This window comes from Hypomesus transpacificus, chromosome 8 (assembly GCF_021917145.1).
Source record: "Hypomesus transpacificus isolate Combined female chromosome 8, fHypTra1, whole genome shotgun sequence".
NCBI lineage: Eukaryota > Metazoa > Chordata > Actinopteri > Osmeriformes > Osmeridae > Hypomesus > Hypomesus transpacificus.
The window spans coordinates 7,270,413-7,297,000 of record NC_061067.1 but is presented as its reverse complement, the minus strand read 5'-3'; the positions used below and the strand labels follow the sequence as shown (position 1 = coordinate 7,297,000).

At 48.3% G+C, this 26,588-nt stretch overlaps 3 protein-coding genes across 3 annotated transcripts; 2 read left to right on the top strand and 1 right to left on the bottom strand.

The window, feature by feature from the left end:
• Positions 1-1,657: 1,657 nt before the first annotated feature.
• On the bottom strand, positions 1,658-8,636 carry kbtbd2 (kelch repeat and BTB (POZ) domain containing 2). The gene is made up of 4 exons (XM_047024023.1): positions 8,008-8,636; positions 5,667-6,376; positions 3,729-3,894; positions 1,658-3,506 (listed from the first exon to the last, which is right to left on the bottom strand). Exons 2-4 carry the CDS (start codon positions 5,837-5,839, stop codon positions 1,947-1,949), a joined length of 1,899 nt encoding a protein of 632 aa, XP_046879979.1. The 5' UTR covers positions 5,840-6,376; positions 8,008-8,636; the 3' UTR covers positions 1,658-1,946.
• A 309-nt stretch (positions 8,637-8,945) lies between these two features.
• On the top strand, positions 8,946-12,449 carry buc (bucky ball). The gene is made up of 6 exons (XM_047023984.1): positions 8,946-9,078; positions 9,184-9,351; positions 9,473-11,017; positions 11,175-11,255; positions 11,364-11,472; positions 11,925-12,449. The coding sequence occupies exons 1-6, from the start codon at positions 9,072-9,074 to the stop codon at positions 11,935-11,937; spliced, it is 1,923 nt and encodes a 640-aa protein (XP_046879940.1). The 5' UTR covers positions 8,946-9,071; the 3' UTR covers positions 11,938-12,449.
• A 2,176-nt stretch (positions 12,450-14,625) lies between these two features.
• Positions 14,626-16,524, top strand: LOC124470274. Its single transcript, XM_047024078.1, has 3 exons — positions 14,626-15,918; positions 16,008-16,103; positions 16,357-16,524. The coding sequence occupies exons 1-3, from the start codon at positions 14,646-14,648 to the stop codon at positions 16,380-16,382; spliced, it is 1,395 nt and encodes a 464-aa protein (XP_046880034.1). The 5' UTR covers positions 14,626-14,645; the 3' UTR covers positions 16,383-16,524.
• Positions 16,525-26,588: the final 10,064 nt, after the last annotated feature.

Below are 26,588 nucleotides of genomic sequence, written 5' to 3'. Positions count from 1 at the left end.
GGGGCTGGGGGCATGTGGACGTGGGGGCGTGTGGAGGCTGGGGGCATGTGGAGGCTGGGGGCATGTGGACGTGGGGGCTGGGGGCATGTGGAGGCTGGGGGCATGTGGAGGCTGGGGGCATGTGGACGTGGGGGCTGGGGGCATGTGGAGGTGGGGGCATGTGGAGGCTGGGGGCATGTGGGGGCTGGGGGCATGTGGGGGCCGTGGCTGGACAAACACAGCACACACGTGCCTTCCCACAACACGGCAACATCATAGCAACATGTGAACCCAAGGACCCAGCGAAGGCTGTCAGATTATCAGACCCATGTCTCACATGACACATTGGAACACGGTATTTTATAATCCTTATGGTTAAAACCATACAGGAAAAGAAAGTCAGGATTTTGTTTTGGTATGTTTTTTTTAATAAATTAACGTTTATTCAAAATACAGTGCCAAAGGAACATGATGCAGCCAAACATGCTAGTAAGGTTTGTCATGAAGCACCTGTGCTCATGTTTTTAAGGTAAGAGGAAAATCCCCTCCCCGCCCCACCCACCCCCCCTCCACTACTGCTAGTGGTTGCCGGGACAATTTCCATAGCAACAGCCTGGGCCAGCCTCTCCTCTTGGACCCAATCAGCAGCAAGATTCCTCAATATTTCACTCAAGAATTAAATCTGATAGGAAAAAATGGATACCTATACACAATCACACTACAGTAATGTCTGACATTAAATAAAACTAAAGAAAGACTAATACAAAATAGACCTGGTTATTTTCCCCACACTAAAACAGTTTGTCTTTTAAACATATGAAAAATATATATCTTTATATTCATATACATTTCAGCAGCTTGGAAATAAAAATGCATGAGCCCAAAAATCTATGGTTGTACTGAAAATGGAGGTGTGTTGCAACCCAAGGTTGTGTGGAAAAACAAAAAACAGAAAACAACGAGCAGGCGAAGAGGTCCAGAGATCCAGCCGGGCTGGGAGGGCGGTCAAGTGGGGAGGGTGAAGGTGCCTGGGGCAGCAGGGTGGAGGCTGAGGAGAGGGTGAAGGTGCCTGGGGCAGCAGGGTGGAGGCTGAGGAGAGGGTGAAGGTGCCTGGGGCAGCAGGGTGGAGGCTGAGGAGAGGGTGAAGGTGCCTGGGGCAGCAGGGTGGAGGCTGAGGAGAGGGTGAAGGTGCCTGGGGCAGCAGGGTGGAGGCTGAGGAGAGGGTGAAGGTGCCTGGGGCAGCAGGGTGGAGGCTGAGGAGAGGGTGAAGGCGCCTGGGGCAGCAGGGTGGAGGCTGAGGGGAGGATGGAGGCTGGTGACCGGACCTGCAGTCACCTTGGTGAGCCTCCCCCCCCCCCCCCCCCCCCCCCCCCCCCTCTGTTCTGCCGGTGCCCGTCGCAGAGATGGACCTGGTTTCAACAACAGTGGTGTGAGAGGGGGTAACCGGGGGGGAGGGGGTAATCAAAGGGGAGAGGAGGTCTGGGGGGATTTGGTACAGTTGCCATTGTCATTCCAAGGAGGTTTACCAGTAAGTGCATCATCACCACCATCACAAATCAGCTGACTTTTCAGATTATCACATTGTAGAAACAGTATTGTAGACAGACTTGTAATAATACCTAACAGAAGTCACAACTGACAAAATAAGAAAACCTTTTTTTGTGTATTTTTTTTTTTCTCTCTTCAGATTACTAGTATTTGAAGGGGGCATCTGTTCTGTCCAAGCTTGGCTAGATGCAGGGGGTTTGTCAGAAACAGCCTGTTAATTCAGTTGAATGAAAGCATTTGTATGGAACCTGGTCCTCAGGTCCCTATGGAACACAGATAATCACATCAAACCCTTATTGTTCTCTGTTGCACACAACCCTTCAGGTCCATACCTCCACACTGCAGATCCAGCTCAGTTCCAGGGAGCAGGTGTATGCCCATGAGTGTGTGTGTGTGTGTGTGTGTGTGTGGGGTTACAGCTATACGTGGGGGAGGGAGACCATCTCCCCGTCCACCTCGAATTCCTCGGCTCCATCTGGGGAGAAGAGGTAGGTGGGGGGCTTCCAGGGGGACTCCTCCAGACAGGAGGGGTACAGCTTCCCCACGGCACAGCGGAAGTCCTTGCCCAGGTCCCAGAGCACGCGCTCCGACACGGGCTGCCGCAGGTACCAGCGGTCCAGCTCCAGGTCGTACTGGTAGATAGCGTACTTGGCCCGCTCGTTCATGTGCGTCTCGCGCATGAAGATGCACAGCGAGTCGAGCAGCACCACTGCGCGCACGCACGGGTCCGAGTAGCGCTTGGCGGGAATGTTGGCAGCCAGACGCCACTCGTTCTTGCCGATGTCGTAGATCTCCACGGTGACGGAGGAGCCGTCGATGGTGCTAGTGGGCAGGCGGACGCCCGAGTTGCTGACCACGTGCAGGCCGCCGATGTAGAAGATGAGGTCGCCGAAGGCGGCGGCCGAGGCGAAGCACCGGCTGGTCTTGCGCATGGCCATCTCCACCCAGGCGTCGGCGCGGGGGAAGTAGCAGTACATGAGGTCGTGCGTCATCACGTAGATGCAGTCGTGGGCCGCCACGCACGTGTTCCAGTTCCAGGCGCAGGGCAGCGGGCTCACCATGCTCCACTCGTCTTTCTCGCAGTCGTAGCGCTCGGCCGTGCGCTTGCTCAGCTCGCCGCCCACGTTGTCGCCGCCGATGGCGTAGATGTGGCCCTCGCAGTACACCAGCGAGGGCTTGATGCGGGCGCACACCATGGGCGTCTTGGCCACCCAGGCGTTCTGCTGGGCGTCGAACCAGAAGAAGGTGTCCACCGAGCGGAAGACGGCCTGCAGCTTGCCGCCCTTGCCGTGGTTGGAGATGGAGTTCTTGAGCGGGATCTGCCCGCCGGCGATGAACACGTCGTTGTCCGGGGTGACCAGTGTGCCCACCTTCTGCAGGTCCCCGGGGGGGTTGCTCAGCTTGTACACCTTCTCGGCCTGCGGGCTGTAGCAGACCACCGTGTGGCCCGGTCCGCCCATCACGTGGACGCTGTCGCCCGCCGTCTCGGCCGTGGCCTCCATGAAGATCAGCATCTCCTCCTTGGTCATGCCCAGGCGCGGCTTGAAGAACTTGGGCATGGACTTGTAGAGGCCCTGGACCACCACCGACTGGTCGTTGGGCGGCAGGCCTTTGAACCAGGCGCGCTGCGCCACCTCCGACAGGGCGTCGATGCGGATCTGGCTGAGCACGGAGGACAGGTGCTGCGAGCGGGCCTCCGTGTTGTACTCCAGCCACAGCATGGCCGCCTCGCGCACCGTCTCCTCCTTCTCCACGTTGAGGTTGTCGCTGCTCAGCACGTCCACCAGCAGCTCGTGGGACAGCTGCAGGAAGGCCTCCTGGCGGTACACCACGGGGAACTTCTGCTCCACCATGCGCTTGGCGCTCTGCTTCAGCTCGCTGCAGCTGAACAGGTCGCCGATGCTCAGCATGCGCACGCAGTTCTCCGCGTTGATCTTCTTCACCAGGTAGTCGCGGCACTGCAGCAGGACGTCCTCCACCTGGAGAAGACGGAGGGGGGCGGGGGTTAGATAAGATGGGGAGAGGCGAATAACCTTGTGCACTGTGCCAAGCGATCAGTCATAATGACGTCGACTTTTGACTCTGAATGTAGAAGGAATGACAGTGAGAGAACCGAAAGAATACAAAGGGTCTTTGAGAGGGTAAGGAAAAACAGGAAGCAGTGAGCTAGGATAAAGGATGTGTGTGTGTGCGCGTGCTACCTGCAGGAAGCAGGCGGTCTCGTAGAGGGGCTCCACTGTGCTGTCGCTGATGGCCAGGTTGCCGGTGTAGGCGTAGGTGATGATGATCTGCAGCGTGGCTGGGTCCATGTTCCTCATGTGGACGTGCGTCTGCTTGCTCTCGCTCAGGCCGCTCATGAACATGGCCCTGCGGAGGACACGCAGCGTCACAGGTTGCCTGCTCGCACCGCTACGGTTGTCTGTGACAGCGAGCTGTGCTAGCAGTCAGGAAGTACGTTTCGGATAAAAGGAGTGAAAGATTGTACTGCATTACTGATGCAGTATAATCTAACCCTGTGCATGGGGGCTGAATGCTTGCGACAGCCTTCAAAAACATCATTATTCCTGACCAGAAATCAAGCATGCGACAGTTGCTAGCTAACAGACTGGAGGCCGTTGTGCAGCTTTCCCTGCCTGCAGTTCCTCTGAAGGGACGCCTGGTGACTACAGGATGCTCTGGCTTCCACTCTGCCCTCTGTGGATCAACAGCCAGCCAGCCAGCCAGCCAGCCAGCCAGCCAGCCAGCCCCTACTCTCCTAGAAGACTGTAAGACTGTTCTGACACCCATGCAGCTAAAGCCTTCAGCCGGGCCGCCTACGCTGCCGCATTCTCATTCACCGCCACGCTCTCATTCATGCTTCACTCCTCTCCTCCCATCAATGGAGCCCTTACTGTCCCCCCTCCCCAATTGGATATCCTCAACTCTTTACCTCCCACGCTACTTTGTCCTTCAGAAATCATCTTTTTGACTATCCAACTGTGTGTGTGTGTGTCTGTATTGGTTTGTGTGCTGCTCACAGCGGGAGGTGGACCTGCCAGGGATGTTATGCAACTCTGCAGACATACCCCTGTTGCTCCCTCCCTCCCTCCCTCGCTCGCTGTGCCCCTGAGCACTGCATTACAAGGGTTTGTCTTACTAACATGAACCCAGGGCAGCGCTTCGCCGCTCTCTTTTCCCTGCACCGAGCGAGTGAATGACGAGGAAAAAAGGGAAGGAAGGAGGCAGGCAGGGAGGCGGTGAGCGGGAGGGAGAGAGAGAGAGCCAGGAGGAAGAGAGGGGACACCTCTCTGAACCCTGGAGGGGAAATGCTTAGCATGTTCTCGCTGGATAACGAGTGCGTGGGAAACGGTGGGGAAGACGGGAAGAGATGGGGTGTGGGAGAAGCAGTAAAGTTGTCAGGATCCTGGAATGTGTGCAAGAGAAGAAAGTGCGTGTGTGTGTGTGTGTGTGAGAGAGTTCAAAGCTTACAGCAAAGTGGGTACTGCTGTCACGTACAGATGGGACTTTTCCCAGACTTGAGGGTCCGCTGCCCTGCTGTCATCCCCAGTACTCTGCCACTCCCTTACGCAAGGCTGGGCTTAAAAATGAGGGAGGGGGGGTCTTTGGCTGTTTGTTTGTTTTTTAACCACAGGGTTCAAGCATTTGTTTCTGAGTAGGCATAACGCTGGACACACGACTGATACCATTAAGGGCACTACAGACGTGATATTCAAGGCATCACCAGAACTTATGCACGATGGTCTGTGTTAGTACACAGTTTATAACCAACGTTGAACTATTCTGTGTGAATGTGGTCCAGTAGAAACCCCCTACTATGTAAGGTGTATCACTGTTAACTCCTTTACTCACAAATATTTACTTACATGATACAGGCTTAATAATAATGTAAGGTACAATATTTATAGTAGTCTTGATAATAGTAAGTATCTTAAAAACTCCACTTATTACATAACAGAAACCTAACAAGTACAAAAGTTGTTCCTAATGTCAAAACAATTAGGTAGGGTTGACCAACTCTGTTCAAACCACACCAACAGGCGCCCGTGCACACACACACACACAACACCAAAAGCCACTACGTTGAGGCGGGCGGCTGCTGCGGCTACTGTATTGGTGTGGTAATGCTCCAGTGCTCTCACCTGAAATAGGAGCTACATGTGGCCAGGACCATCTTGTGACAGGGGAACTCGGTGTCCTCCACCAGTAGCACCACGTCAGTCAGTAAATTCTGTTCATAGAAGAACTTGAGCTGCTCCAGCAGGGAGACAGCGTAGTCCGTGTTGACCGGCCTGCGCTCACTGAGACCCGACATGGTTGCATCCCATGAATCGCGCCCCAGGTTTGAGAGTCGTGCTGCCGGCGGAACCGGGCTTCAAAATCGTCAGAGAAAATAAAAGATTGGGTTTTGTGTGAAAAGCCTGGATAGAGTTGAGGAACGCTATGGTATCCTCCCAAAACTGGCACCACCAATGCTGGGCTGTGGGTTGTAGAAGTTTTCCAGGGAAAAAAATGTAATTGAATATGACAAGAAAAACAACGACAACCGCAGAGAAAAATGGAAGGCCTCCTTTCCCTCCTCCGCCTGGTAAGAGAGGACAGGTGGAGGACCTGGATGGGAGGCTGAAGGAGCGCCTCCCTTCCTTGTGCGGGGCTCAGACCTCCTGGGCGGTCCGGGGTCCGAAGTCAGTGCCTTGCAGCAGCGAGGTCTCAACGGTGTCTCCTCTGCTCTCTGCGTACCGATCCAGACAGATGCCGGTCTCACATCGAGGAGGGGGCTGGGTGCGGAGGTAGTGGGTAGGGGGGGGAGAGGCAGACCAAACTGTGGTGACGCTGCTACATCAGTGCTCGCCTGAAACAGAACAGAACACACACGGATCAGATGAGTCACGCCAGTGTGCTTTGCACACACACACACACACCAGAATCCAGAAAAAGAAGAGACTGCGAGGAATGTTAAGATATTTTGGTGTCAGCCAAAGATTCACTCCATCACCGATATCTTCATTCATTTCCCCCCTTGAATATAACCGTCCTGACTGAGCTAAACAGTTACGTGTATACGTGGGTTCCAGCTAGTGAGGCACACTGCAAAGTGGGACTGTCTCCATCCCTCTCACTCCCCTCCTCTCTCTCCGTCCATCGCTGTCAGATCAGCACACAGCCCGAATCCCTTCCGCATGAGAAAAGTGCACCGTCAACAATCTGGTCTCCCCTGGCAGGTCACCTGCTCCCCCACCCCACCCCACCAACCCCTCCCTTCGTCTCTCCCTCTCTCCATCACTTGATCAGAGGGAGGCTGCACTGACAGCCAGACAGCCTGCTACGTGTATCTGTGAGGTAGGGGGTGGATGGTGAGGGGGCAGAAAACACTAAACATCCTCTTATTCATTAATCTGGTGTCATCAGACACAAAGACCAATGAGAAATGTTGTTTGATTCATGTCACGAAAATACTTTAGACTACAGCGGTAGCTCTACCACCATAAATGACTTCAGTCTCCCTGGCAGACTGCCATGGCACAGACATATTGAGGCACTTTTGTCATCAACCCATCCATTGCAACAATCGCCTGTAGTTTCACAATACATGCTACACTGAGGGAATTGATGGCGTACCCCAGGGCAGCAAATTATGACAAACGTTAAGGACCTTTGTCTCCTATTCAAATTGTATTTTATGCATTTATAAAAGCACGTATTTAATCTGCTTCAACTTCACTAGCATTGTGTCCCATAAGCGCGTATTTGACGCAATGTGTCCGTGAGTTGACAGGTGAATAATAAGTGAGGGACGTCACTATCCAGCGCAAGATCTAGACGCAATTTGAGAATTGCTGTCTTATCGTTTCCTAATAGCTGGCACTACTACCTAGCTAACTGAAATGCAGCATGCACATGCAGCATGCCCTTCCGCAGCTAGCCAATAAGATTTGCCACAACACAATGATTTCATCTTCGGGGCTCTAGTCTATAGTTGCTACAAATACGCCAAACTACGGTGTAACGCACCTCAATTCGTTAAACAGATTATGCTAAAACCTGTGACTGTGCTATAGCAGGTAACTTAGCTAGCTCCATTACATGACACATCCTTACTACAAGGCCACATTTACGGTTAGCTACGGTCACTGTGGTGTGCCAAAGCTAACTAACGTTACAAAGCTTGCTAGCTAATTAAAAACCAAACCCGGTCGGTTATGTTTATGCAGGCTGTTTAAATTGTTACTCAAGTACTAAACAAACTTTGAGTTTTCCTGCATTTAAATTATCCTACGGTTAAGACTAACAATTATGATCATAGGTCTTGTTAGTAAATTAGCTGACTGGCTACTGCCCCACTTTCATCCACTTCCCAAAACAAACCCCCTCCCAAACCATGATAGGGCCTTCTTATCAGCTAACTGTCTTACATTAGAATAGCAGATACCTAAAAGTACAGAACCTTTATATCTACAGTAACCTACAGTACAGGCTACTCACCGCTTTCCTTTGGGTTTATCCACCTATTCGACTTGCTGTGTCCTAGCTAACTGGCAAAAGAAGCCGAGCCTTTTTGCCTTCCTGATATGTACACTACGTTATGGTGAAGGATTTGCCTAGCACTATCTAGCAAGCGCGGGCTAACGTTTCACCCACACACCTTTTCAAATAACGTCGCTGTTCAGCTTAAATGCAGATTTAAATTACGAATAATGATTATCTAAATATCTTAATACATGATACTTATCCATTATGGTCTACAGCATTTATTTATCCGTTGGTTGTTTGACTTGCTATAGTTTAGCATCAGCCATCTAGCTAGCTAGCCGGATAGCTCGAGCTACAATGATAATGCGCAGCTACTGTAATGTCGGATAGTTTCGATGCTAAGTAAGCGCTAGCCTACGTTGACAGAGAGCGAGCAGTCAAGGGACCGTTACTTATAGAATATTTTATCATCTCACATACACATATTCCCTGTTGAATTATTGTCCCTAATTGTAGATTTAATCCACGTTCCCATTAGTCGTATGCCCGCTTGCTATTATAGAAAGCCATTGGCCAAATTTACACAATTACAAGAGCAACCAAGCAGCGAGGAACCTCTGCTCAACGCAAGCGTCCTGCGAGACAGGAGGCCAATTGAGGATACTGGGCATGCGCCCAAAATGTCCTTTCGTCTATCCGAGAGGAAATGTTGTCCTCTGCTGGAGATTAATCAAAAAGCCACACTGTCCTCAAAACTCTTCTTTGAGGTAGAATCAACTTTGACACGGTTTTGAACACATCACAATTCGGTCCCGCCTTTTAGATAGGAAAGGCCTATATTTTACTGTTGATTCTGGGTAATGCAACCCCCTACAAAACTAGACCAATTTAAACACAGGTGAAGTAATTAACATACATTTACAGGGACGCGCAAGGCTCTTTTTCCGGAGTGCAGTGTTGTGCTAACGTTGAATCGTTTGAAAATACTCGACATCTGTCAACAGATAGCCTATCCTCGGTTACAGTCTAAATCTTTCTTCACCGATGCCCATGAAAAGCTAGACACACGTGCGGAAATGGACGGTAAATAAATGTTTGTAATGAAGCTGTCTTCTAAAAAAATACTGTGATCGTGTGACATAAAACCCTCAATCAAACGAGTCGCCAAACCCATTTTATTTCTTGTAGATGAACAAACAGGGGGAAGTGGACAATCTAACCAGCGTGGTAATTACTCCAGGCCTTTTTTCTATGTCCAGCCACCTAATCAACCTTACCACCACCATCAACCTTACCACCACCATCAACCTTACCACCATTGGCATTTGAACAATCCATATTATGGTCTGCCTCCAGGTACATTTCTTTTTACTCATTAATTCTTTTGTGGATTTAAGGACAACATTTGGATAGTTATTTTCTGATTGTCTTGATACAGCTAACCTAATTATTTCTGACTTGTCTTCCATTTTGTTAGTCCCAGGATATCCCTATGCACGCCCATACATGCCCCCGTACCCATACATGCAGTTTCCGGGGTATGTTGTACCACAGGCCCCAGTGCATCCAGTCGATTACAGACGGTTGTTTGAACCTCACATTTACCCAAATGCTGGACAGGATGTCAGGTTTCGCCACCAACACCACCACCAGCATCCGTCATATTTCCGCAGAGAGATGGCCTGCTCGGAAGCTCAGACCGACCCAAGCGCTGCCCTCAACAAAATCATAGAATCTCTGGAAAAACTCCGGGCCAGTGAGATTGAGAAAGAGCTTGATTCTGGTGTGGCCTCCCAAACCTCAGGCCTCTTTTCTCCAGGTCACAAGAAGCAACAAGATGAGGAAGAGGAGGAGGAGGCTGCTGCTGCAGTGCCCGTACCTATGTGTGCCACTTTGAAGGGCAACCAGTCATCTCCGGCCATGGCGTTCAGTGACACTGCCACAGCAATGTACGATGACAAGTCAGGCCAGAGCCTCTTGGATGACTTGGCTCATCCGAAGTGCTGGCCTCAAAACTCGGATGAAGAGATGCCCTTGGGCAGCTCATCCATTCACGGAGAGACCGACAAGCCCCAGCTCCAAGGGGAAGAGGACCAGCCTGTATACCTTTGCCCTCACCGACCCCAAGACACAGATAGGCAGTTAGAGAATGGCAGTGCCAGCCCAGATACTACCAGTAAGGCCAAAGGACCCCTGAAGCACAGCCATGGTGCCATCATCTTGCCCCCCTTGTCGACCACTCGCATATCTGACTGGCAAGCGCTACATGAGGACCACATCTCAAAGCTTGATTACCACCAACAATCTACAGATGGGAGGGAACTTGCCACCATCGATATCGATTTGACCAGTAAAATCCTCAAGCTGCCCTTTGAAAAAATCCTGACAGCTGAAGCTCTCCAGAAAGAAAGCCCTTTGCTGTGTGCCAAGTCCCATGCCATGCTCCCATCCACTGGCATCTTCTCGCCTGCTCACTCCTACTATCCAGGCTACTGGCCCCCACCCTCCACACACGAGCGTATGAGCATCCTCAGCCCTTCCGTGGACGAGCTGTCCTCCAGGGATGAGATGTTCTCTACCGACCTTGATGACATGGATCTGTTCCCCAAGCACGAGTACTCGAGCAAACGCCCCACTGAGGCCGTCGTCGGGTTACCATCAACCTCAGATGAGGTCGTGTGGCCCAAGAGGCTGTTGTGTGCCTGCTGCGGCATGAGTCTGTCCAAGCGGACGAACAAGAGCAAAGGTCACTGCCCTCAGCCTTATGACGACGATGACGAGGAAGGAGATTCTGATGAGGAGCGCATGTTCGGAAGATGCAGTGAGCACCCGGCAAGGCAAGTGATGAAAAAACATTTAAAGAAGTCGCATTCGTCGTCTCTTCGACATGCATCCAAAGATGTGAGGGGCCACGGCCCAGACCTGCCTGGTACAGCGGACAAGCAGGAAGAACGAGAGGTGTTCGAGGGCCCAGAGTCAAGTGGACAAGACCCAGGCGGCCTGAGGCACAGAACCTACCAGGGTAATGAAAACATCATCAAAAGGCCTTGCATTCTGTCTTTAGTGCTAGAGGCATTGTGTGTGTGTGTTGGTGACATTTACATGCCTTCTAGATTTAGAATTTTGATTAGATCAAATGAGATTGCATCTATGATGGGAGCATTCTATTTCTCCTTTAGGTGACAAACTTGATCAGAACAGGTGGGAGTGTCAAGATGCTCAGCCTAAAAGGAAAATGCCAGCTTTACCACAAAGACATGGTATTGGCTACCATTCTAAAACATATCACTATATCAGTCTGTCTCAAGACATTGTGGTGATGTTTGCATGGAATATTTGGTAATATAACGGTCCAAGTATCTATTCAGATAGACTGAGGCAGAGGAAGGCTACCTATAAGCCACACCCAGTGTACCACGGGTCACGAGAAGAAGAAGAGAAGGGGGAGGACCCACCTCAATGTCACAGGGTAAAAAGGTAAAGTTTGCATGTTGTTTCACATCTCATTTCACTATCCCCCTCTCTGCTGAACTGTAGCATCCTGTTAATTGCACACAATGACTCTTGTTGCTCTTGTGGTTAGTGGTAACTGATTTACATGTTTGTACTCGCTGTGATTATTGTTTTTATTGTTGCTTGTTTTTCTACAGGTACACTAGCACTTTATAGCGGTTCATGTTGTTTAATTGTAACTTGCTTAACTACATGTTCTTATGGTTTTTCACTTTGGAACTTATTTTGGTTGTTCACAATGTCCTTCATGTTTTGGCTACTTGCAATGTTTTTGGGGCTATCTTGTTGTTATTATCAGTGACCTATGCACTTTCTGTAAAGCTCTCTCTTGGAAGTCGCTTTGGATAAAAGCGTCTGCTAAATGAATAAATGTAAATTGATTTACGACTTAATTCCTAACATTGTGTTTCCTCCAGGATTCCCCAATAGAAGAGATGGAAGATGTTGATTAAAAAGGAGAGAATGATCCAAGCACTTAGGTGAAATGCGTACCGTGTATTTAAGAAGGGGGCCTTATAGTTTTTTTTCTTTTATTAACTATGAAGACATAATTCAGGTTCCTTATACAGGTCCACTGTCACTTCATGAAGTATATGGTTTAATAATCATATATCTCCAACTCCCAGCAAAGGTTTGGTGGTGGTGTTGTTGATTTATTGTTCAGCCAAGTGTTAAGAAAGCAGTGCAACTATTTCCATGCCACACAAACTTGGTGCCCTTTTCACCCAAAACTGCTCTTCTGACAATTTGTGTATAAGTAAATATAAGTATTTAGATCAAAGTTTAAATATTTGGTTGAAGATCTTTGTATGTTACTTAAATGTGACTGTTTATACCTTGTTTGTGGGTTTTGTTAAATGATTCATTTGTAAATTCCACATGTTCAGCAGACAAAGCTATAAAATAAAGAGATGATAGTTGTCTTAAAGTATTCCTTGTTTGCAGAGTAAAAGAACACTTGAATAAAGTCTGACTAATGAGCTATTCAGCTGGCCTCTTGTAAATTGGGTTGAAACACGATAACAAAAACGAAATAGCTAATATCACAATGCCTGGATTAGTGTTTAACATATTTGGGAGTCACACAAACATTACAACAGTACATGGGTTTGTAGAGCTGTAGTTTAGCCTGAAATGTCACTTTAGTCTGACCTCTGGTGTGTTTGATTGGATGCCATTAACTTCAGATCAATCTACCACTGAGCAATCTTAATGTGTTTCCTAAACTCTTAACACCTATCCTATGTGCATTTGCAATGCTCTGATCTCTGAGGATTAATCTGCAGCAAGCATTATGGTTGCAATCCTGTTAACCTGTTAATACTGTTATAAAAGACTTGGAACTAACCATTTTAGACAAGTTGGAGTTTGTATTGTATAGTTTACATAAAATGTCCTCAGATTAAGACAGGTGTGTATGAGGTTGAGGATTAGGAGCTGATTGGTAACCATCCAATCAAGTTTTCGAACCCAACTTCACTTTCCTATTTAAATCTTATGATGACAGCCATGTTGGTTTGTTGATCGTACTAGTGTACATGCATGTGTGTAAACGTTTTTATGCACCTTTAATTCTACCACACCAGATTTAAATGCACTTTGAATTGTTTGTAAGCTTCTGACTTGACTTGAAGTGACCAAAAAGCACTTGAGTGATTTTGAAGGAAAAGGGGTGAAAACCAATAACTGTCTTGGCTCACCTTGTTTGTTTCTGTCCTCTACAGCTATGGAAGCAAAAGCATCAACAGCACATGGTGGATTTGGACTGGACCCTCGTGGCCCCAGCCAACCCCACGACCCTCCCCAGTCCCAGGAACCCCCCCATGCTCCTCAGGGGGGCCACAGACCTCAACGGCCTGAGGAGTGCCAACGCAGCCACCCTTACCACCATCTCCGGCAGCACTACAGCCGACCCTTCTTCTACATACAGCCCCCCCAGCCATACTTGCCACTTCAGTGGCCCATGCCCATGTCAATGCCTTTCACCCCATACTCTGGATCTCCTGGGATGGGTAAGTAAATGCCATTGTGTACGTCCTGAAAAACATTTACAGTAGGTTTTCTGTAACTGTCTGACTGGTTTAATCATGCAATATTTGGGTTTGTATGCTATTTGGAGTTCAGACTTCTGTTATGAACCATAAAACCTGATCAAATCTCCTTGGTTAGGTTATGGCATGCTGATGCCTCCCTTTCAGCCAAGGCCCTACCTAGAGCCTCCAAGCTTCATCCTGCCCTACTGTCGGCAACACCTGACAGTCTACCAGCCCGGTACCCTCGACTACCACCAGACCATGGCCTACCATGCTCGCAGGGTGCACTACCAGAACAACGGTCCCACTAGGGAGATGGCCACCTCTGAGGTTCAGACAGACCCTCCAGCAGCCTCCCACCTCCCTGACTCGCCTCTCCCCACTGGAGATGGGTCTTCTAAGGGGATCTTGAATCACACCAAGGGTGGCACTGGAAAAGCCATCAGCTCCCCACGGTCAAAGGTAATTTCCACATCCTCTACCCTAAAAGAGGACAAGTCCCTGGCTGGCAAGGCCACAGGAAAGGCAACCTCCGCCGCCAGAGGGGTGCCGAAGGGCAGCTTCACGTTCCAGACGGAGGAGGTGAGGATCGAGTGTTGCAGCACCCCCAGGGGCCTGAAGGTCCTGCGCTCTCGCCAGACGTCCGAGCTGGCTCGCCGTGTGTCCAACAAGATTCTGCAGCGTAGCTCCGCCCCAGGAAGGGCTCCCGTGACGCAGGGGACGGGCTCGTGTCTGGAGGCGCCGCAGGAACGGAACCTGCAAACCTTCCCTGACGACTTGCTGGCACGTGCGTTGCCCTGTGGCGGCAGTACTGGCTTGGAGGACTGTGGCCTTCACACCAAACAGGGTCTAAAACCTGTGAGTTTCTGTTTCGCTACAGATTGTTGATGGGTCGAGTAATAAGATGGAATGCCAATTCATAATATGAACATACCATATTAGGGTTGTACCATAATACAATCTTCAACCATGCTTCCTCTTCTTCCTCAACAGGACTCTCCACGTGAAGCAGCTGATGTGACCTGTGGAATGCTGGTGCACAATGATGCTGTGGTGACAGGGAGTGTCGAGGAGCAGAGGAAAAGCCTTTGGCTGCCCTTTGACATGCAGGACCTGGGAAAGCTGAGAAGGATGGAGTCCTCGCTGTGGTCAGTAGAATCTATGGCGCCCTCACGTGAGTGGACATCCCAGCACGGCCTGAATCAGACCCAAGGGGAAACGCTGAACCCTCTGGTGGCGCCCCCTATCTCGGATGAGGTGGGAGAGGAGGTTTCTGTGGAGGAGGTTATCCAGATGACTGAGATGGTCCCTATGGTAGAGGTCCCTGTTGCGGAGTTGGTCTCTATCGCCGACACTGCTCCCATTGCTGAGGTCCCTGTGGCTGAGGGGCTCCCTGTGGCTGAGGGGCTCCCTGTGGCTGAGGGGCTCCCTGTGGCTGAGGGGCTCCCTGTGGCTGAGGACATCCCCGCAGTGGGGGTATCTGTGAGTCCCAGTCCACCCGTGGTCAATGTTCCCCCCACACCTTCAGAAACAAGCCATCTGATGAAAGAGATGAATGACGTGGGTCAGCATGAGACCTCTTTCGAATCGTTGCCTGCATACCTCCCCTCCACTAGCTGGCTAGCAGGCTCTGGGAACAACTATTATTACAGCAGGTTGCCTCCTAGAGATCAGGAGCAACACAGAATCCTCAGTGGCTGTCCCGCAGAGCTGTCAAGAAAGAGGCGAGTTGTCAAACCACAGCCTCAAGATCACCTTGGGGCACAGGGAAGGGAGTGTGGACACAGAGCTAAGATGGACAGAAGAAGCCTCTCCGACAACGAGTGCTGCGCCAGCCAAAATATCAACAAAAACCCCCCTGTCCCATCTAGCTCGAAACAGGAGCGCTTCTGTGCCAGATGTTTGACCAAACGCAGAGCTCTCATGTCTGTGCCAGAAGCTCGACCAATCAAGAGGAGGGAGGTCCCTGTCTCATTGTGGGATGACGCTTTGGCCACCAGCAGATACCATCCCAGGAAGAGGGTAGCTGGACGTTCGAACATCTCCGCTGTCCACAAGGAAGATCAGACCAGGGGAGAGTCTTCAGAGAACGGCTCATGTCGGGCCAAACCCAAAGGGCTCGAGGACCCAGCGAGAGCCCCCGAACCCCGAAGGCCTCTGTCCACAAAGAAACAAGTGGAGAAATGCCCCGTTGGTCCGCATGCTAAACTCCAAGACAAGCTCTGTGCCTGCCAGGCTCACCTGCACGCCACCTGGGAAGGGCCCCGCCGCCACAGGCGCGTCGTGCGGGAGGACAACGAGGAGAACCAGGCCGTCCCACCGCAGAACAGATGCAGGCATGTGGACCCACACTACCTCGAACCAAAATGGCGAACAGGTAAGCCCCCCCTCCCCAAATGTGTTACTTTTTTCTTTTGTGACGTAACACAATCGTCTGATTTTAAACACCAGATTTCTCTTTCACAGAGAGAACTTGGAAGAGTGTTGGGATGGACACAGACAAGTTTAAGAATGCAAGCCAGTCACCGCACTTGTATATTGATAAGAAAGCACAATCACAAGGTAAGCATCTTCATAGTTGGCTTTCTGTTTAGTGTTGGAATGTCCTTGCAGAATTTGGTGAAGGCTGAAGGACCAAATCAATTAACAGTCAAAGCTGCCTACTATGCCTGATGACTGTAGTCCAACCTGTACAATATACTTTACTTTAACACTACTTGTGTAAAGTGCAACTTTAATCAGTATATAAACTGTTGAGGCAATGAAATTAGTATCCTTGCTTTTGCTTAATGCTGATCATTTATGTTCTTTTCAGGAACTCACAGAAAAGACACAAGATGATGATTTACACAAGAGCACGTTCAAAGTAAATTGAAATCACTATTTACATTTCATGACGTTCACAAATTGACTCACAATGCTCACTATTTATATCTGTGAATACTTATATTAAACACTTTACCAATGATTGTCTAAACACTTTACCAATGATTGTCTGTCATTACTTGAAAATAATACTAATTGAACAGTTGTTGACAGCTGCAGTACTGAGCATATACAGCAGATGGAGATGCATCCATTTTCCATGCACATTGACTGGAAAAGTATGCTCCTTTTGCTCTAGAGTGTATAGAATACGTTTCATTTTGATACATCCACTGCCCTTGGTAGGATTTCCGTACATTGAGGCAAAGTAAATGTATTCATGTGCTAATTTGCATGGCCAGTCACCCACAATAGCTGCATTAGGGTGTCTAAATAAGAGACCAATGTCTAGGATTGTGCCACAGCATTCAGGGTTAACACCACACAAATCCATGCCCCACCCATGAGTATGTCATCGGCCCTCCATAGCATAGAGCTGTCCCTGGTCTGGTTTCCTGAATCTACACAGAGATGGCTGATCACTCCTTATGAGGTGTAAGGGCACATGCTTATTAACCCTCAGGTTGAAGTTGATGAAAGCCGGGTGGTCATGCAAAATGGATTTGGGGTTTAAAATTCAATAAACTGCTTTAATGTAAAGGGATTATTGAAAGCAAGTCATGTTCTACCCTAAGGACAAGGGGAGAGCAGAATGATGCAGAATGTCAAGACTACAGGCTATGAAGGGGTCTGCTATGTACAGCGGTTGATTATCTGTGATGTTTTCACATGCTCATCCCCTCATAAACATGTAAGAGGATCACCCAGGGAATGGGACCTCGAAGTGGGGCTTCACGCAATGTTCAGCAAGCCTTTTGAAAGGGTAATCAAACCATTTTTTTATGGCCTCACTGCTCTAAGTGAATATAATGACATGCGTAACAATAATGGCTTTCTTGGCTGCAGGGTACTGAATTGACCAGGATAGAGTGTGGGTTTGTGTCACTCACTGAGAGAATGTGTTTCTACGTGTGGGGAGAGGGAGAGAAACCGCCCGTGTTGAACCGATGAGATTCCAATTTGCAATAGACCAACTGTTCGTTTAGTCTTGAATCTCACAGATGCCTCCCTCTTGCCAAGGTTCCTCCGGTGAGACATGGGGAGGCTCGCACAATATGCAATCTTCAAAGACGAGACGTCTTTGCGCTTTGTTTGAAGCCGAGTCGCAGATGAAAGCGTTCTCTCTTTTTAACAACCATTTAAGGGATTTCAGGGTAATGGGGAGTGGAGGCTTCTTTTGAACACAGTGAGAGGGGCGAAGCGGCTGTCGACTGTTTTGACGCTTCAGTCCAACACATGATTTCACCTCAGGTTGGGAAACAGGGCCGAAGACAGTCAACGTCTCTGGATGTTCTCGATGCTCGTGTCTCACGCCTCGCTTTCTCCCCATACAGCTTGCCATCTTCATGACGGTTGCCTTATGGCTGAATTTGAAAGGCTTCAATATGATTGGCTCATGTGGGAATTGGCGTAAAGAGTGGAGTGTGTGTGTCTGCTTGCCTGCATGTGTGTGTGGGCGTCTAAAGTTTCCTGTGGTATTGAAGGTAGTATACAGTGAGCCGGGTACGCAGAATTATCCACTGGGAATGAGAAAAGACTGCCACTCCCACCACACTTCATTGAGCCACTCAATCATTACAAGTAGAAGCCTTGCAATGCACAACCTCACTAACAATTTTGCCTCTGTATGGCCACGGTCTGATTTGATTTGTGTAGTTATTTTAAAACTGTGCTGTGTTTTTGTCTGAGGTCTGTATTAATATTAGGGGTCATTGACAGTGTTGTGTTAATATGTATGTGTGTGTGTGTGTGTGTGTGTGTGTGTGCAACAGTGCATAGAGAGCTGTAGGAGGTTAAGGATCTATCCCGGCTCCTTAAATATTTAGTGATTCTGTCAAGCTGTCGAGTCTGTCCCTCAATGAGGCGGGATGGGTGTCCCATGGTTCAAGTGCTTTTAGATGCTCATCATCAACCGGCTACTTTGAGATGACAATGTAGTCAGAATGCAAGATTACCTTGTGGATTGTTCTCTCAAGTGTGCTCCCTTCCGCTCTGATTTAGAGTGCCGTTCAGTTCAGAGTCCTACATCTGCATGTAATGGGAAAACCTACATGGGTTCTTGACATTACAGGGAGACAGACATGACCCATCCTAACATTACTGGTAACATCTCCTCCCCCAGGTTGAAATAGTTATTGTGCTGACAGACAATTCAAGTACCCTTACTGAAAGTGAACATGTGCGTCTGTGCGTTCCGTCCGAATGTAAAAGTGGAGCGCTTCAAAACTATTTTTTATCCCACCCACAGAAGTAGTCAGTGGAGAGAGAGATTGCATTAGAGAGCTTGTGAGGATGAGAGGAGAGATGGTGAGTGCTAGAGAAAGTGACTGTTCCTCACAGTCATGTCAAAGCCTTTTCCCTCCCTGACTCAAAGACAAGTGCCCGGTGACCCGACAGCCTTGGTCACTGTGTAGTCCGTGGTTCAAAAGTTGACTGAAAAGCTGTATCATTGAGGAATAATTAACATTTGAGACGACACAGTCATTGCATCCGACAACGCTGCAAAGAAAAGGCCTTATGTTCGGCACTTTTCCGTTTCAAAACCTTTGCGACAGCCACACATCAAGAAGGTCACATTTAAAAACGAGGACGTGTGCAGCTCCCTGCTGCTTCCCACTCTCACCTCAACCCCACTTAGAAGTCCTGCTCTTAAATGTCAAGAGCAGAAGTGTTTTGGGTGGAATGATTCATGATTTTAGAGACACACGCTTAGCTGGAGTGAGGGGCCCACCCTCTGATGCACCCGCTGAGTGAGCCACACTTAGAAAAACAACAACATGGTATCAGGGAGTACAACCCACCTAGAAGCCCCCAACATGGTCACTGCTCCTTGGCCTGAAAATACAATGAGTCTGACTCACTGAACTGGGAAGTAGGATATCATGTATTAAGACCCTTGACCATCATGTACTCCAGCTCTAACGTACAAAAAAAGTACCCTTGAGGGCAAACGAGTCGCCACAAAGTTCTCGCGCACTTACTCACTGCATCGGAAACTGGGAACCGTTAAATCCCTTCCATCACGCACAGAAGTGTGTGTGTGGTTGAGGCTGGGGTGAGTGGGGGTCGTTCTGGGGAAACGCCTGTGTGTAACCGACGTGCACTAGCGTGTGTGAGTATGTGTGTGTTCTTTGTACCTGCAGGCTCAGCAATCTTCTTTTTTCCATTGCACTGCAGACAGATAGATTGGTCGGTTCTCTGCTGTCTTAATACCTGAGGGGTTTTACTACACGCGTTAATGTCTCCTGTTTGACAAATGAGCCGTGTTCATGTGAAGTGGCCCTCTCTGACCTCCAGGCTTTACATCGGCTAAAACAGAAAGGCTCTGGGTTTTCGAGCAAGTTAAGAAGCTGTAGAAGTACTTAATTTGGAGCAACTACTCAACAGATGACAGTGAATGACTCTTTATACAGGCCCATCTGAAAGAGGAGACAGTGCTTTCAACAGAAAAACAACAGGCCACTGTAACACACTACACCATGTTGTATAGTTTTAGAATTGTGTCAGGGCAGAAGTATTTAGTGTCCCTAGGGGGGGGAAGGAAACACTGATAACACAGCCTTGCCCCCCCCTTCCTCCACTATGACTTTGGACATTGGTTGCTACATTGCACTGAACTAGGTAACCCACCCAAGAAGAAATGTTTAGTAGTGTTAGTAGGGCTGGTCTCAGGACAGATCATCTTACCCCACCATGAGGTAGTCAGTCTCGTTTTTTTGTCTTTTCTCTCCTCCCAAACTCAGTGGAGTGCCAAACCAGTCCAGCATGGAGAGATTTTTACCCAAACAAACACAGCAGGAGGAATGTCTATGACGACCAAATTCAGGAAGAGGGAGATTGCTAACACATGTTACTGGGTGGACAACAAAGCGAGCTTTCCGAGTGTTCCGCTGCTCCGTTGAGGAGCCTAATTGCCAGAAACGTCAACCAGATGGTACAGAATATGTTATTATATTTTTCACAAAAGCATAGCAAAATGTATATAGAAAAGTGGGTTGCCAAACATGAATAGGTACCTTCGTGTGTATGTGTGTGTGTGTGTACCCGTGTTTGTTTGTGGGGGCGTGGGGTGGAGTGAAGACATAAATAAGGTAACCTCACTTATGTAACATGTAAAGATGAAAGGCTGAAGTGCTGGAGAGAGAAAGAATGCCTGCGTTTTGCTGAAATCATCTTCTTGTGGTTTAATCTCACCGTTGAGGAAGAAGGTTCCTTTGAGCTCTTTTTCTGTCTCTGGTTAGAAATCTCAACAGTTACATGAGATCAATATATGCAGAAGGAAGTGTGGGCTGTCTTCATTATCACTCCATATAAACCCCACTATTTCACGGAATCTGAATGATGACGGCAATACTAACAATACTGCTTGAGGTATAGCCAGTATATTTCAATCCCCATTGTCACTATTCAACCATGTAGTCAGTAATGCAAGGTCTGCACGCACCAGATCTATCACGAATACTTCTACAGTGGAACGCCCGTTGGAGGACCGAAAAAAAGCAATATCCGTAGAAACGGATCGTCAAGGAGTCTTCTGCAAAATGATGCCATTTCTCCTTTTTTTCTGTAAAATTAGCTCTTCCCTTTTTACTGGCATGAATAAAATGCAAGGGAGGAGGAACCCTTGATCTCTCATCCTGGCTTTCGGGTCTGTTAACACGAGATAGAGAGGTTCCGTATTCCAGTAAAGCAGACTGGGATAATCCCTTCTGGATTGGAAATATCCCTCCAAAGCAGTGGCTTCTGGAAGTTATCTAGGATGAGTGAGGGTGAAATGAAATCAGAGTTGAGATAAAGGTGACGCCGACGGTTGCCGCTCTCTGTGAGGTGAACAGGGCCCTATATTTCTAGAGCAACATGGATCAAATCTGAGAAATGGCCACTGTGAAATAATACATAGACGTGGAATTTACCGGAAGGAATCTAATCTGATACAGAAAATCAACAACCAAGTTGCTTTTACCTTTATGCTAGACATCATTTATTTTCCTTTTTGAGAGTTTGATTGTTGCTTCGCACCAGCGAGAGGATGCCAACAGTGTCAAATTTTGGGGTGAAATCAAAAAGCCTTGAATGCTCCGTTGGGGAAAAGAGTCACACTAGAAAGACTTCAGACCTGTACACCAGTGACATTTAAGATCCTCAATCCTTCAGAGACTACTGTAGCAGCAGAAAAAAACACAGCAAAACCGAGTGGTGTAAGAGCTGATTGGGGGGACATGGGGCGGAGGGGAGGGGGGTGCCACATCATCAATATTACACACATCTTTAACAGACAAACTTCCAAGGTCAGCGTTTCTGAATTCCTTGAAGCACTAGGGGTCTCTGTGAGAGACTCGCCAAATCCAATCTTGGCCTCATTTCAGGCATGTGGGATATTACATATGCTGAGGGGGATTCGTTTTACATACTGCAAGTATGTACCGTTTGACATCTAACCTTGTTTCTCCATCCTCCACTCGTGCAGAGCACTGTAACGCTATGCCAACTACATTACCAAGACCATTGATCACCTACAGCCTGAGCAGAGAGAATTAATTAGGTTGGTTGTGCCTGGAGAGGGAGGCTAAGAGAGAGGAGAGAGGAGAGGAAGAGAGAATGCAAGATAGGAGACATAGTCAAGCAAGACAGAGATGGAGCAATCGGAATGGAGAAAGATGAGAAGAAGAGAGAGTGAAAAGGATGAGAGGGACGGAGGAAGAGAAACAGATAGAGTCACCAGTGGAGGGTGTACATCTGCAGAGCGAGATCCTGCTCACGCAAGCAGGGGGAGGGACAGAGAAAGCGGGATTTACTGCTTTTTAAGAGACTCCTGCTGGGGTTTGGGGGATTAATATGAACACCTTCCCACCCTCACCCCACTGTGCTGTCTGTGACGTATACAGACAGACCCCCACAACAACACCACCATCTTCTGTCCTTCATATCTCCAGTCAGCCCTGGATCCAATGACAATCCAAGGTGTAACCAGACAATCTGACACAGTGCTCTTTTATAAGGCCCTCTGGGTCAAATATCAAATGTCATGAGTGATGAAAAGAAACACACATGACTGTATGTTTGGACTTGATGTGGGAGACAGATGGAATAAGAGCAAAGAAGTAATTTGCCAAATGTACAGATCTGGATACGATTTCACTTAGAAGGTTGCACATATGTCACACGTATAATTCTTCCTTTCATTTTGACACAGACCATTAGGACAGAGGGCAAGGGAGGACAGACAGATACATTAGAACATTACTCTTTGTTACTTACAGTGTACCTCAACCCCCCCCCCAACCTACTTTCCCCTATCAAACCTCCACATTCTACAGACCCTGACCTCTGTATCATCACCCCCCCCCGGCTGTATGCACCCACTGTGTTTGGAGGGCCAGGCTAGCATAACTCAATTCTGCCCTTTTTTGCTCCAGGAGGTATCCCTTCACCTTCCACATAACACGATTATCCTCATTCACGAATCCCAAACAGTCGTTTCAGAGCCCCTCCTTCTGCCTCTCTGTGGCCCAAGGGTCAGACTGGTGCTTTTCAACCTGGGACAAACCCAATCTCCAAGTCGGGAGGGATCCAATTATATATCCGGGCCAAGCCCTTATTGAGAACGGGGTCACCTCTACTCTTTATCTCTTTCACATCTGATAGAGATTAGAGAATGTGTGTGTGTGGGGGGGGGGGGGGGGCGGGGGTTGGGTGGAGGCTGAGGAGAAGTGTGTGTTTGTGTGTATGAGGAGGTGCAACAGATTATTATTTTTTTTTATCAGCTGTGTCAAAGGATTGCAGGCAGACAACATCCCGGAGGTGAAGAGAACGCTTCTGCCAGGATGACGAGGAAAAAAGCGAAAGGAAAATGGTCAGGTGTCTGATGAGTTGGCAGATCTGTTATCGTTCTTGGCTTTGTTTATTTGTGTGTCTGTGTGTCTGTGTGTGTTAGAGAGAGAAAGAGAGCGAGCAAATTCGGGTTTGTGTACGTGTGTGTCAGCATGTTTGTGTGCGAAGATAATAACATCCCTCCTCACCCCCCAGCCCTCATCCAAACACACGACAGAAAGGATTTGCTGGTGTTTCTACGGCTTCGTGGAACTTCCAGTGCCAGTCCACTCCAAGGACTTCCACTAAAAGGCGCAGTGGCTTTAATTAGCAGCTCCTGTGCCTGCCCTACCTAAGTCAGTCATCACTGAGACACACCATAATCACCAGTGTCATTGAACTCGGGTGTTGGACCGGATGACTCTATGCCCAGGCGAAGCGAGACACCACATATGAAGTGGCAGATAACAGATGGGGGATGTGACAGATCTTTTGGAAGCTCTGGGAAAGAAAGCTAGAGAGAGAGAGAGAGAGAGAGAGAGAGAGAGAGAGAGAGAGAGAGAGAGAGCCTTGATGATTAAGCTAATTTAATGGATGAGCTCTACCCCAGTCAGGCTCCATGTCTGCTTAGTCCCAAAACCAGGGGGAGATTGCAGCTGTATTTTAATTCACCGCTTTCCCTGTGTTTTTTTCCCTTTGGCTTTTTTTTGGACAGACAGGCAAGCAGACAGACAGGCCAGCAGGCAGGCAGAGAACCAGACAGACAGACAGACACACACAGAAACAGAAAGAGAGACGGGGGTAGAGAGTGAAGGAAGAGACTGGAACAACTGTGGAGCCAGTGGAGTCCCCCTGCGTAACCTCAGGAGCTAAGCATCCCATTCTGGGGATGTGGCTTGTCAGTACGCATCATCCATGCAGCACACCACAACAGGCAATTAGAAGCTCCAGGGAAAACACGGAGCGAGAAAGAGGAAGAGAGAGAAAGAGAACAGTGCTATCTATTTATAGAAAGGGAGGGTACCACATAGTTTGAACATTCAAACAATTTGATCTCGGGGGAAGTTTCAAATCGATATCCCCCTTTCCGGCAAAGTTTCTGGATGCTTTGGATGAAACGGAACAAGAGAAGGGTAGGAGGCCTCACCCCTAAAGGTCGATGTTGACGTTTCCTTTCATCTCAATTAGCTCAAATGACAACTTCTGCTCTGTACCATTGCTAACCTAATCGCCTGTATCTCTGCTTCCTTTGCAGTCCATGCTAGATGGAGTTGAGAGAGCAACAAGAATCCGCCACTGCAGAGCACCCATCAACATCATGGGATAGCAAGGGCCAGAGGGCACGCAGACTCACATCTGCTCGGCCTAAATGGACTTGGGAGAAGGGAGCTTTGTGCGGATTTCAGCCGGCTCCTCTCCTTCTTCTAGACGGTCGAGAAACAGAGGCTCAGGTGAAAAGGTCATCGAACGGGACACGGACATCTTTGTTTGTTCCTGTACGTGTGTGGAAACATTCATGACACGACAAGGAAGATCACAGACGTGCCAGGAAAGGCTCACAGGCATACCAGTGCATACACCTTAGGTGCACTTGTAGAAGAGACAGACAGGAATACAGGCAGACAGGAAAAACGGATGGAGGGTGGGTGAGTGGGGGTAGGTGGGTGGACATGTGGGTGAACAGGAAGGCAGGTAGGTATGTAAGCATCCTTCACTCACACACACATACACACACACACACACACAACAGCCCTTATTTGACAGCTCAGCAAACAAAAGCGTTTAACCTATAACCTAGATATTGTACATACAAAAACGTAAACATCAAGAGGCTATCATTAACCCACTTTGAACCAGCCATATGCACACATTTCAACCCTCCTCTTTTTTGGTGTGCGTGTGTAATTCTTTAGAATTCTTTACTTTCTAACGGCTTTTCCAGTTGCTGTCAGTTCCAATGGCGAGGTTATTGATCAAAGAATCAAGGTGATTTAGGCTGCATCCTGTCGGTGTGTTTGTTCAGCCTACAGTGACTAAGAGCATGTCCTCTGAATGCCAATTAAAGCTTTGATGGCCAGATAATTGTCACAGCAATGCTGATGACTGGCATGTCTGACAAGTTGGCTGTACAGTGCATGTGGCTCTCTTAATTAACCGCTGGAGGCTTCCGTGTGTATGTGGGTGGACTGAGTTGGGAAATGCACTCCAGAGGAAGGCAAGGAATGTGGGTTTTTTCACACATGTTTTTGTGTCACAGATTATACATGAGAAATAAAAGACGGCAGAGTGGAGTGGGGAGTCGCTCGTTTTTGTTTGCAGGGAAAAGGATGTACAAACAAACATATACACACTCACACCAACTTAGTTAACCAATGAGCCCCTTCAGTTGGGCATTTCCCTGTGGAAGAAAAGTATTTGGGTAACAAAGTCAACATTACCATTTCAGAGGCCTATCCATTTTCATTAACTCAATCTTCCATAAGATCTCCCTAACTCCCTCATGCCCTGCAGCTGAGTTAGTCATTTATAGGCTCTGGGTTTATCCTACCATAACAAACCCTTGATGCATTACCTATTTAAATTCATTATCCTCCATAATTAAAGCAAATATATCAAAGACTGCTTACATTGCAGGGATATGATCAGTGAACTCCACGAGGACGCCGGATCAAATCCCAGGTGGGACTGGGGGCCTTGCATGCACATTAAACTCTTTTATGAACAATTAATCCCAGTTTTCCACCTCATCTCAACTAACGGCAAAAGTTATTCACTGAGAAGTAGGTGTGAAATATGCCTAGCAGCTACAGCAGTCGTTTTTTCACAGGGCCTCATTTGGGCAGACCTGCAGAGCACAACAGTTTTGGCCTCCAGTCAAATTGAATCACAGAATGAATGTATGTAACAACTCTCAAGGTCTGTATTCCCAACAGCCTTCCATAAAATCCAACCATAGCTTAAATGTTGATTTAGTAAGTTAAGGTTGATTAGTAAGTTAATGTCAACTATAACCATGCTTTATAAATGGCAGTTTGGAATCTGCTAGAAAACACAATCCTATTCATTCAGCATTTCATTCAGCATTTCATTCAGCATTGATCAATTGATGCCAAATAATTGTATAGCCCATGCCGAAGTTAGGCAGATCTGTGTTAACTTGATTTGCCACAAAGCAAAGCACCACCCACTTTATATGCCAAGCACCGTGGCAAACTACCTGGATAGCCACCATTCCGAACTAGGCAGTGCAGT

Coding starts and splice junctions, on each gene's coding strand:
- kbtbd2 (XM_047024023.1), bottom strand. CDS start 5,839: ATGTCGGGTCTCAGTGAGCGCAGGCCGGTCAACACGGACTACGCTGTC. Junction 3,895..5,666: donor ACATGTAGCTCCTATTTCAG/GTGAGAGCACTG, acceptor TGTCCTCCGCAG/GGCCATGTTCATGAGCGGCC. Junction 3,507..3,728: donor AGACCGCCTGCTTCCTGCAG/GTAGCACGCGCA, acceptor CGTCTTCTCCAG/GTGGAGGACGTCCTGCTGCA.
- buc (XM_047023984.1), top strand. Junction 9,352..9,472: donor ATATTATGGTCTGCCTCCAG/GTACATTTCTTT, acceptor CCATTTTGTTAG/TCCCAGGATATCCCTATGCA. Junction 11,018..11,174: donor GAGGCACAGAACCTACCAGG/GTAATGAAAACA, acceptor TTTCTCCTTTAG/GTGACAAACTTGATCAGAAC.
- LOC124470274 (XM_047024078.1), top strand. CDS start 14,646: ATGCAGGACCTGGGAAAGCTGAGAAGGATGGAGTCCTCGCTGTGGTCA. Junction 15,919..16,007: donor CGAACCAAAATGGCGAACAG/GTAAGCCCCCCC, acceptor TCTCTTTCACAG/AGAGAACTTGGAAGAGTGTT. Junction 16,104..16,356: donor TAAGAAAGCACAATCACAAG/GTAAGCATCTTC, acceptor TGTTCTTTTCAG/GAACTCACAGAAAAGACACA.